This window comes from Trichoderma ghanense, assembly GCF_004382785.1.
Source record: "Trichoderma ghanense strain CCMA-1212 chromosome Unknown scaffold_1, whole genome shotgun sequence".
Taxonomy (NCBI): domain Eukaryota; kingdom Fungi; phylum Ascomycota; class Sordariomycetes; order Hypocreales; family Hypocreaceae; genus Trichoderma; species Trichoderma ghanense.
In genome coordinates this window covers 2,820,224-2,831,232 of record NW_027395664.1, presented here as the reverse complement: position 1 = coordinate 2,831,232, position 11,009 = coordinate 2,820,224, and the positions used below count along the sequence as shown (strand labels likewise).

Sequence of the window (11,009 nt, the reverse complement as noted above, 5' to 3'; positions counted from 1 at the left end):
GCAGGGATCGGATTGGAGCCGCACCGCTGATAAGCTGGCCCTGGACCCTCTTGAGTGCGTGTGCAGTGACATGTGGTGCATCACGGGATGATGAAAGAGACAAGGCAATGTTGGTCCATGGCTTTCTACGATGTTGATGGTGAAGAACAAAGAAGGGTGTATTTGAGGTTGACATTCATATGATGCCTTTCACTTCAACTTGACTTGACATGTTACCTTGTGACTCTAACTCTTCAAGTAAGTAGGTAGGTACCTACTTTGCACCCTCTACCAGAAATAGATCGAGGCAGCTCGTACCTGGACTAGAGCGCCATCACATGGAGGGGGGCTTGTGTCATTCATCCCAAGTTATTCGTTCATCCATGGACCTTGACCCTTATTCCGGCCGTCAATACCAATTGCGATGCTTGAGCCGACGCTGTGCTGCAATACGTACAGTACAGAGTACTATTGCCGCCAAGACGCAGCAGTTTGAAAGCAGAATGAGCCCGAATGTTACCGCTATACCTACTGGGCATTGACTGCAGGACCTCAACTCAAGATCCAGAGCATCAAAGGATGGAAAAGAAAACGAAGGGAAACAAGGCTACCTTATAGCAAGCAGTGCAAGTACATACATACAAACAGCATCAACTCCAACTCCAGCAACCGCATCATCATCGTCATGACCTCAGACAATGGAACGGGTACAGTTACTCCCACTCCCGCTGGCTCCGCACGCAAGCTACAGTACCTAAACATGTAATACATACCGTAACCCCCGAAAACCCCCCCCCCGCGACCTCTCGCCCTCTTACCAATCACATCGCGGCAACACCGCAGAAGCTCGACTCTTTCCTCCCTCCACCTCGTCTGTTTGCCCGTGATCCCCCTTGTTCAATCTCTCTCCGCCGTGGAGAAACGATCCCTTTTTCCCACTCAGAGCAGCCATCATGTACCGCCTACTGCAATTCTAGGTACCGCAAGACAGAAGCAACGACTGGGAGTGAAAAGAGACAGGACAAGGCGGAGGGAGAGGGAGAACAGGGAGAAGAACAAAAAGATCCCCCGACTCTTGCCCCGAGTGTCACCGAGAGACTCATCATACACCCCCCCGGGCGAGCGGACATTTGCCTGCGACACACAGCAATACAGTACCTTGCCTCGTACCTACAGACCGACCACCGCTGCTATTACGGACTTCGGCTGCGTGCTACCTGCGACCTGCTACTTGCTACTTGCTCCTTGCTGCCGCCCGCCTGGAACTTTGACTTGACCCAACGAGGCCTCTTTGTCTCTGATTATCAGATCAGCTTCTCTCGCCATGGACCCATCCTCGGGGCCTCCTCGGCCACCTGCCGATGCTGCTGAGCACAAGCACCAGCATCAGGAGGTCCAGCATGAGGCCGAGCCTGGCCTTGTCAAGCACGAGCAGCAGCAGCAGCAGCAGCAGCCGCGGCATGAACCCGAACCTCAGCCCGAGCTCCATCACCACCACGACCATCGCCAACACCAGCCTCATCCGTCTCAGTCCCCGTCTCACTCTCAGCCCAATCAGCTGCCCGCCGTCGACAGCGCTGTCGTCGCCAGGGACGACGATGCCGAGGACAAGCTCGCCGCAGCCCCCGAGGCGAGCTGGGACGCGCCTCCCGTGGCCACCCATCTGGCTCGCTTCGAATTCAGCGATCATGGCACCAAGATCTTGATGGTCGAGTGGTATCCTGGCGCCCCCACCCTGTCCGGTCAAGATACGACGACGACTCCTAGCGTCGACGTCGTCTCCAGCGATAAGGCCCATGACGACGCCGTCGACGCCGCAGCCTGGGAGGTCTCGTGGGCCGGCAAGTCGATTTTCCTCCCCGCCAGGGACACGGACGACGACGACGACGCCAGGCGTCGCGTCTACTTTATGCTGCCCCCAGAGGCCCCCGTGCCAGCAACCGTGACGGTCGCCTGCCCCGGCCGCCCCAGCATCGTGCTCAAGCCGCTGCCCGCCATCTTCCCCGAGCACTTCCACGCCGAGTCCGGGCCCCGGGGCGTCCTGCACACGATATGGGCCAAGAAGCGCCTGCGGGAACTCGAGCTCGAGATGGAGGCCGAGATGAGGGCCAACGCCGAGAGCGTCGGCCTCGAGATGGCTCTGGCGGAGAAGCAGTGGATCGTCGACAACTTCCTGCGCGCTCCTCCCTCGTCTCCTCCCGCGAGCAGCAGCAGCAACAGCAGCACCGCCGCAGCCGCCATGTCCCCCCGCTCCCCCGTCTCTGGACGCCTTGGCGATAAGCTCAAGGGCTTGCGCCTGGCCACGTCGCCGGCAGATCTGGTGCCGAGCCCAGCAGGTAAGCAATCTGATAGTAGTCGTCTCATCCACCCCCATCATGCCATCCCACGCCCCTTCACTTCGCTTCGCCTTCGCCCGTTCAGTCTCGGACTAATACAATGAGTTGCCCCGAAACCAGCAAATACCTTCACCAGCCCCGACAGCCAGTCCCACATGCTGTCCCCCCATGGAGGTGACATTGCCGTGTCATCCTTCTCGGCCATTTCGCGCAGCCGCCCAACCGGCCCGATGTCCCTCGACGCTGCCCTCCAAGGCGGCGCAGTTCCCTCGCAGCCCGACGCGCAGGATGCCGAGGATGACCTGTTTGCCCTGCCCATGAGCCCTCGAAGCCCGGACATGATCAAGAGTCCCTTTAGCGCCCTGGGCGTGGGCCTCTTAAGGTGAATACACGGCGCCTCTTTCCATCTCTTCGCTCTAGACAAAAGGATAATCCATGGGAGGGGGGAGAGGATTGGGGAGAGAGAGTGAGAAGCCCAAAATTCGGTTCCCAGCATGTGCATATAGCCTGTTGTCTATATTTGTAACATTTGATACGATACCCTTGAACGCAATCGTTTGTTTGTTTTTTTAAGTCAAGGCCACATTAGAGAGTTCTCGATGATAGACGTATTATACACCCCCGTTTGAAGAGATGGTTGCAAGGCTGTTCACCATCTAGATCTATGGCTATTATCTTGATGCTTCTATGTGAACTCATATCAATTGTGCCCTCGACCTGTCAGCTCCATCCTCGTGTTTACTTGCACAGATGACGGTACGTATGTAACGCCCGGCCTCTGATGTCAATCTCCGAAGTGTATCATGACTGAAATGTAGAAACCTTCTATAGAGGGTATATGTCAAACCGTTCCACCTCTAGTGACCAGCAACGACATCTGACCATGATATCCGCGACAGGAACAGTAAAGCAAGCTCATAAACGGTCATGATAAACCCGCTATTCCAACCAAAAAAAAAGAGAAGAAAAAGACGCCAATCCCCCTTAAATTCAACAGATCCCAAGAGCAAAAGAAAAGCACGCCTCACCTCCACCCCCCAACCCTCCCCTCATCCCACCTCTCCTTCCTCTCCTGCCTCAAATAAAACTGCACCTTGGCCTCCCTATACCGCCTAATCCACTCCGCCGCCTCCCTCTCCCCCGTCGCCTCCCCCCTCCCATCAGCATCATCCAAAAAGCTCTCCTCCAGGGCCTGGCACACGGCGCCTTGCTCCTGCACGCTCTGCGCGAGCAGCTGGTACAGCGCGGCGGGGCTGAAGCGCGCGAGGGCCGTGTCCATGTCCGTCTGGCGCTGGCGCCACTGGCGCTCGAGGGCGTGCATGGAGAGGAGCTGGGCCTGGGTCGCGGAGCGGTGGCGCGAGAGGCGGGTTTCGAGGTCGAGGAGGCGGGTCGCGAGGTCCATGTTGGAGGAGAGGGCGGAGGAGAGGGCCGCGTGGGAGGCGTGGAGGGAGGGGTGGATGGTTTGCGGGGCGTGGGTGAGGGCGTTGAGTAAGGATGGGCTGGAGAGGATGTCGGCGATGTCTTGTTTCCTGGGTACGAGTTAGCAATGTCCTGTCATTTCTCCTCTGGTCTATCCATCTCTCTGTTATCCTGGGAGGGGGGGGAGCTTACGACTTGTCTTGGACGACCTGCGGCAGCCACTGGTCGCCCGGATCAGGAATCTCAGAGGCCGTTGTCATGGTGGATGGCGGAGGAGGAGGGGGGGGGAGAGGCGGCGTTGCTCCGGTTGTCGAGACGAGGACCGAGGCCCGGTATTGCTGCCCCGCTTCGGAGAGGGAGGACGGCGGAGGCGGAGGCGCGCCGGAGGTTGGCGTGCCGATGCGGCTGGGCTCCTGGCTGCTTGGTTTGGGGGGCGGAATGGGGGGCGTCGGGGCGTGGGCGTCTGGTGGGAAGCTGGACATTTTTGGCGGCGGTTTATGGGAGAAGTTTGTTGAGGGGGGAGGAAAGGAGAGATGTTGATGGGCTGGGAGCTGAGGAGTGAGGTTGAGGTTGAGGTGAGGTTTAAGGTATGACGGAGCTGGAGTGGATGATGGTGGGGTGGCGGCACTAGGACGGATTCGGTCGTTGGACGCCTCGATCTTCCATCTGATAAAGAAGACGGAATCTCTTTACTTGCACAGGCAAATAGACTTGGATGATTTGCTGTAGGGTTTAGGCAAGAGCAGCATTTCGAAATTGTTCTATAGCAACCGACGCTCAATTTGACTCTGTAAGCCCAGTTAGGTGAGTAGTCATGCATCACGTTGTGATGATGGCGTACGGAGTACACTAGGAGAAGATATATATATATGCGTATTGTCTATCACCATCAATATAATTCAAAGAGTACCATGCCTTGATAGATATTCTCTCTACCACGGAGAATCACGCCGTCTACAGAGAATATAAGCAGCGCTGCAAGTTTCGCGCATCACCCAGAGTTGTCGACTCCCACAGCAAACTACTATTACCCTGCACTCGTCACAGGAGGAGTGTATCCGTATATAGATGTAGGATTTTGGCCCCCCTCATATGCCGTCATATCCTCAAGCATGTAAAACCCAGCATCCCACAGCAGACATGGCAGCCAGCCGAATTGCTACATGTATATGCGACGGCCGCTTCAGCTCAATGCACCGCACCGCACAAACGAACTGCCCACCTCCTCGAAAGGATCCCGACGTTCCCGGCTTCCCCGCCATCACGCGATGATCGATGAGCTGGACAACCCTGATCAAGTCATGTCGAGCTATGAGCCAAATGGACATTTGATAACTGACAAGCTTCAAGACAAACATCTCTCGACAGAAATAGAAATAAAGCAAAGCTTGAAATTATAATGTGATGTTCTTCCACCGTCGAGCCGACTTGTCCCGAGGTTCCAAAACGAACTGTTCGTCCGCAGCGGCCGGTCACAGGGGCGAGCGAAAGGATTCGACCTCGCAGCAACACAGGCAGACGAATGATTTGCAACAAGCCAATCACAGAACATCAAACACCGCCCAACACTCTCGCATGGCCGTGTAAATAGACTGGATAAATGCCCAGCGCACTTTGACTAAAAGCTTGATGGTACCCCGATGCTACATGCTATTACACCTGGCATCCGCTGCCGTGGCGTGGTATTGTAAAGTGTCCATGACCAACTAGTTCTACAAAACACGGCAGATTCCCACGAAGCATTGATGCCGAGGCAGTTTCGACTCCGCCATGATCTGCAAAACACCGCCGCCTGGCACCTGGAAAAGGAACCATGGCCCGAATGCCCTCCTCCTCGCCTCTCCGCCCGCTATTTTTAGCTCTCCCGGACGGGCCCGAGATAGTTCGCCCTCTTGCCCAGGAATGTCTCGTGCTTGGGAACTTATTTCTATCCTGTCTCCCCCCACTGCGGCTCTTTCTTTATAGTTCTCAATACTCTTTGCCTCCCTGTCTTATCCGCCGCAATCTGCGGTTATAAACATGTGAATGAACGTAACTCACGATTGGGCTTGAACGTCTTTATACTTGTCGTCGAGACTGGCGCCTTTCACGCTTTGAGACCTACAATCAACAGACTCAACCAAAACATCCCTACAGGATACGAACATTTCCTAACCAGAGGGCTTATCAACGATGGGCTTCATCGAACTTCTGGCCCAGCATGTCTCCATCAAGGCATTCGCCCTCGTCACACTCGTCACATGGACAGCCCTAATGACCATCAACCGTATAAGAGAGCACCGCAAGATCAAGAGCATCGGCAACTACGCCCACACTCTCCAGCCCCGTCTTCCATTCGGTAAAATGACCATAGCCATCTCACTCATCACTCCATACTTATCCAACCACCATCTACATCTACTAACCTCCGTCATCCCCTCCCCCCCCAGGCCTCGACTTCATCTACTACGGCATCCGCTCCACCATAGCCCACAAGAACCTGGAACTATGGCGCGACATCTTCTTCGCCAACAGCACCTACACCACCTACACCTGCGAAATGCGCGTCCTCAACGAGCGCGTCATCTTCACCGTCGACCCGGAAAACGTCAAGGCCGTCCTGGCGACGCAGTTCCACGACTTCGGCAAGGGCCCCGGCTTCAAGGACGAGTGGGCCGAGCTCCTCGGCGACAGCATCTTCACCACCGACGGCGCCCAGTGGCACGACAGCCGGCAGCTCCTGAGGCCGCAGTTCACGCGGGATCGCCTGAGCGACCTGCACTGCTTTGAGAACCACATACAGACGCTGTTCAAGGCCATGGCCAACGGCGGTCCGTTGGAGGGGGAGGACCAGGAGGTTGACCTCTCGCGGGCTGATGGACGACGGCTCGACATCAGCCAGCTCTTTTACCGATACACACTCGACGTTGCCACCGACTTTCTTCTGGGCAGCGACGTCAAGTCCCTGTCGTATGTCAATTCGCTTCAGATCTCCTCACTCCATGTCACCACATCTATCGTACATCCCCAGCTGACCATCTCTCCAACGACACAAAGAACCCCCAAGAACGACTTCGCAGAAGCCTTCGCCCAAGCCCAGCGCCTCCAAAACATCATGGTCCGCGCCTCCCGCCTCCGCTGGCTCATCCCCAAGGGCACCTACCGCGCCAGCATCCGCAAGATCGACGCCTTCGTCAACGGCTTCATCCAGCGCGCCCTGCTCATGGGCCCCGACGAGCTCGCCGCCCGCTCCTCTGACAACAAGGGCACCGGCAGCTATACCTTCTTGCATGCCCTCGCCGGCTTCACCCGCGACCCAAAGGTCCTGCGCGACCAGATCCTCGCCGTCCTCATCGCCGGCCGCGACACCACCGCCGCCACCCTCTCCTGGGCCGTCTACGAGCTCAGCCGCAACCCGCACGTCGTCCGCCGCCTGCGCGCCGAGATCCTCGCCACCGTCGGCCCCGGCAATCGCCCCCCTTCCTACGAGCACCTCAAGGACATGCCCTACCTGCGCGCCGTCCTCAACGAGACGCTGCGCCTCTACCCGGTCGTCCCGTTCAACGTCCGCGTCGCCCTCAGGGACACGACGCTGCCCCGGGGCGGCGGACCAAGCGGCGCCGAGCCCCTGCCGGTACTCAGGGGCACCAGGCTCGGCTACTCGACGCTCGTCATGCAGCGCCGCCCGGATCTCTACCCGCCTCCCTCCGAGACCTTTGCCGACCCGGCCGTCTTCAGCCCCGAGCGCTGGGCCGTCTGGCATCCCCGGCCGCACGACTACATCCCCTTCAACGCGGGCCCGCGCATCTGCATCGGGCAGCAGCTTGCCCTGACGGAGATGAGCTACACGCTGTGTCGCATCTTTCAGCGCTTTGAGCGCGTGCAGAGCTTCATGGGGGAGATTGATGGGGGCGAGCCGCTGCTCAAGTCGGATATCATCTTGTCTCCGGGACAGGGGGTGCATGTAGCCTTTTGGGAGGCAAAGAAGGGAACAAACTAACGATGATGATGATGATGATAACGATGATGATGAGGATGATGTGTAAGAACTAACGGCCAGATCGAGCAAATGGGGAAAAGAAGAAGGGTAAAAAAATTTAAGGAAGAGAAGGGTAGGGAGAGGAAAAATGCGTGGTGGAAGGGGTATGTGCCCCCTATATGTATGAGTATCATGATTTTACGAACTGGTCCCCTCTCATTCTCTAAGATATTAGGAATCTTCTCACATGGCAACGATACCAAGGATAAAGCATGAAAATCTTCGCTATGAAAAAGCCTATGCTGTAACAGTGCAGTCCTGGACCCCTTTTGGTCAATTGCAGCAGACACGGGACGGGCAAAGGTGCAAAATCAGAAATTCGAGAAAAAGTCATACATGCCATCGTCAGACGCTTCACATACACCCAACCCAGGCCCATCACTACCTCTCACTTCCTCCCAAAGCTATCCTCGACGGCCTTGCCAAACCTCGCAATCGCCGCATTCATATTCTCAGGGCTGGCCGCCGCAAAAGTGGCACGGAAGTGCAGGCTCGTCAACGGAGCGTCCTTTTCGGTGAGGAACCACGATCCGCGGGCAACGAGCACGCCGCCCTTGATACACGAGTCGAAGATTTCCTGCTCAATCTCTTCGAGGCTGCGGGTGCCCGCGCTGGGATGCTTGGTGTGGTCGACGGTGAACCACAGCTGCCAAGATTAACTGGTTAGAGGATTATGTGCTAGATTTTCTTTTCTTTTCTTTTTTTTCGAGACGATGATCAACTTACAAACATGCCGGCGGCAGGGGGCGTCCAGCTGACGAGGTCCCGCGGCAGGTTATCCTCGCAAGCAGCAAGCAGCGCATCCCGCTTCTTGGTGTACTCCAGCCGCAGATTCATCAGCCACCGCAGGTATCCCTCGTGGCCCCATGTCTCATCCAACAGCTTGTGGACAATGACCTGCGAGAAGCCGCTCGGTCCCTGGCTGGCCACCTCGGCGTGGCGCTGGTATCGCTCGACAATCTGCTCCGAGGCGACAATCCAACCAAGACGAGATCCGGGGACCAGCACCTTTGAGAGAGAGTCCATTCGCATCACTCGACCGTCGACATCCATGCTGACGTACGTGGGTATCAGAGACGACACAAAGTCCTCGACGTTGCTCGGCGCAGGGACGTCGGGCTGGCCACGGCCCGTGTACGGCTGCATCTGGAGGAAGTAGTATGGCTCATCTTCGAGAATGAACAAGTCGTGCTTTTGCGCAACTCGATAGATGGCTTGCCTCCTCTCGAGACCCTGGGTTGCTCCGGTTGGGTTCTGTCCCGAGGGGACGGTGTACAGGAGATGAGGCTTTCTGGATCCCCTAGCCTTGGCATCCCAATTGCTGAGAAGCTCGTCCATGGCCTCGGGAATGAGACCCTGCTCGTCGACCGGCACACCAAAAGCCTTGACGCCAAGGGGAGTGATTGTTTCAAGAGCTGTTGAAAAGCTAAAGTCTTCTGTCAAAACGGAGTCACCGCGGTTCTTGTCCAGAAACATGCGCAGCGCCTGTTCCAACGCTCCGGTACTGCCAATGGTCTGGCATACCCTCCAATCGGCGTAAGGAGGCTTGCAGACAATCTCGGTGTGCTCGGTCAAGAATCGAAGCATCTGAGCAGATCCCGTGGACTGGCCATAGTTGAGAGCAATGGACAGATCGTAGGTGCCGTCTCGGTCGCGCACGTCGTATTTACCAATGGTCACATGCTGTCCGTGGTTGGCCGTTGCTTTCTCCGAAAAGTCTGGCGGCATGGCGACCTTCATGTTGAGTTCGTCGAGGGGGAACAGCTCGCTGGAGGGCAGGCCGCCGCCGAGGGAGATGAGTCCGGGCTGTTTCAGATGTTTGGCGGCTTGCTTGAGAGAACAAGGCTCTCTGGATTTGCTCTCTTCACTGAGATGGTCTGCAAGGTGTTCACGTCAGTCAACTAATGAGCCAGATGATTCGGTATATAGGCTAGTCATGTCTCTTGGTCGAATGAAAGGGTAGGTTATGGGAACATACCGTCCCATCTTTTTGCTCTTGGTTTCCCCGTTTGCTGCGAGACAAGTCAACCGTTAGTTTCTTGTGTTTATACAACAGCAATATAGAGTCTCTGTTCCACCACGCTTACAGGACCCTTGAACATGTCACTGTCCGATGCCGCAGCAATGCCTGCAACCAGCTTCCCCGCCTTGGCTCTTCTCGCAGCAATCTCACTCAGCAATGAGGGTGCGTATTCTGCTTCATGCGTAGCTGGCTGAGCTGCGGCAGCTGCTTCGGCGCTGTTGAGATGGCTTGATCTGCTGTGAAGGGGTCTGGCCGTGCGGAGGGAGATTGTGGCGGTGCCATGGCGAGAGACGACGAGGGCCCGGAGACGGGCAGCTCTTGCAATGGGGAGCATGTTGGCGGTATAAACAAAGCTGAGTGTTTATACTCTCTGTGGCTCCGCCTGTATGAGTGTAGGATTTGCCTGTAAACTCAAGTTGTAGTAATCGCCACTGCCAGCTGCGAGAACATGTAGCTTGCGTCTGCTATAAGCTATCTCTAGTAGATCTTGTTGTATGAAGAAGGAAGAAATGGAGGCGAACAAGACGGAGGTCGGTCAGTCAGTCACGCAGGAGTCGATAGCGATACGGACGTACAGCGTACATGTACATGCATGCACATGTACAGCTGGCGCCCCCCTCCAGCGATTTCCACCGACTCGACATAAGCGATAATGCAATAACCTGAAAATAGACAGACCGGCGCAAAAGCAGGCACGCTTTACGCGATAGTCGGGGGAGCCGGCCGACCAGTTCGGGGGAGGCGCCGGGATCGGGGTTCGGCCGCGAGTAGCCGCCAGTATCCCGTGATGTGTTCCCTTGCATTGGCATTGGATTGGAGGGGGAACAAGTTCGAGCTTCTCCAACTGGGATTACGTACAAATGCCAATACATACATGTCGTACACTGTAACGGCGCGCCCTGGCCGTTACGTGATGGACGAGGAGGGGAGGAGATCTGGGGTTGCTATTTTAGGGCGTGCGAAGCTGTGGGTTCGGATAACTGCCTACTTGGGCAGTAATTGTGAGACGATGCCGGCAGACACTAACAAACATGACACTGTCTGCCTTCCGACAGCGGCATCGTGGTACTTGTATCATTGATAAACGTGCCAGTCTATCATCTGCGGAGCACCTTGATAGCGACATTGTATCGGTATGATAACAAGGAGATGGGCGTTGCATGGTTGGCCTTCTTACTATACGTACTATACGGAATCGATACCCGATCACCCATGAGTTCGCAGTGGCAATGGT

The 11,009-nt window shown here is 56.4% G+C and overlaps 4 protein-coding genes across 4 annotated transcripts; 2 read left to right on the top strand and 2 right to left on the bottom strand.

Moving 5' to 3' along the window:
- Positions 1–1,303: 1,303 nt before the first annotated feature.
- CCMA1212_002319 (uncharacterized protein) lies at positions 1,304–2,701 on the top strand (the record flags this gene model as incomplete). The annotated part of the gene is made up of 2 exons (XM_073699706.1): positions 1,304–2,315; positions 2,436–2,701. The coding sequence occupies 2 exons, from the start codon at positions 1,304–1,306 to the stop codon at positions 2,699–2,701; spliced, it is 1,278 nt and encodes a 425-aa protein (XP_073562563.1).
- Positions 2,702–3,339: 638 nt separating this feature from the next.
- On the bottom strand, positions 3,340–4,216 carry CCMA1212_002318 (uncharacterized protein; the record flags this gene model as incomplete). Its single annotated transcript, XM_073699705.1, has 2 exons — positions 3,340–3,844; positions 3,927–4,216. 2 exons carry the CDS (start codon positions 4,214–4,216, stop codon positions 3,340–3,342), a joined length of 795 nt encoding a protein of 264 aa, XP_073562562.1.
- A 1,690-nt stretch (positions 4,217–5,906) lies between these two features.
- Positions 5,907–7,713, top strand: CCMA1212_002317 (Cytochrome P450 52A1; the record flags this gene model as incomplete). The annotated part of the gene is made up of 2 exons (XM_073699704.1): positions 5,907–6,072; positions 6,164–7,713. The coding sequence occupies 2 exons, from the start codon at positions 5,907–5,909 to the stop codon at positions 7,711–7,713; spliced, it is 1,716 nt and encodes a 571-aa protein (XP_073562569.1).
- A 427-nt stretch (positions 7,714–8,140) lies between these two features.
- Positions 8,141–10,128, bottom strand: CCMA1212_002316 (uncharacterized protein; the record flags this gene model as incomplete). Its single annotated transcript, XM_073699703.1, has 4 exons — positions 9,840–10,128; positions 9,731–9,764; positions 8,479–9,629; positions 8,141–8,398 (listed from the first exon to the last, which is right to left on the bottom strand). Exons 1-4 carry the CDS (start codon positions 10,107–10,109, stop codon positions 8,141–8,143), a joined length of 1,713 nt encoding a protein of 570 aa, XP_073562568.1. The 5' UTR covers positions 10,110–10,128.
- Between the last annotated feature and the right edge of the window lie 881 nt (positions 10,129–11,009).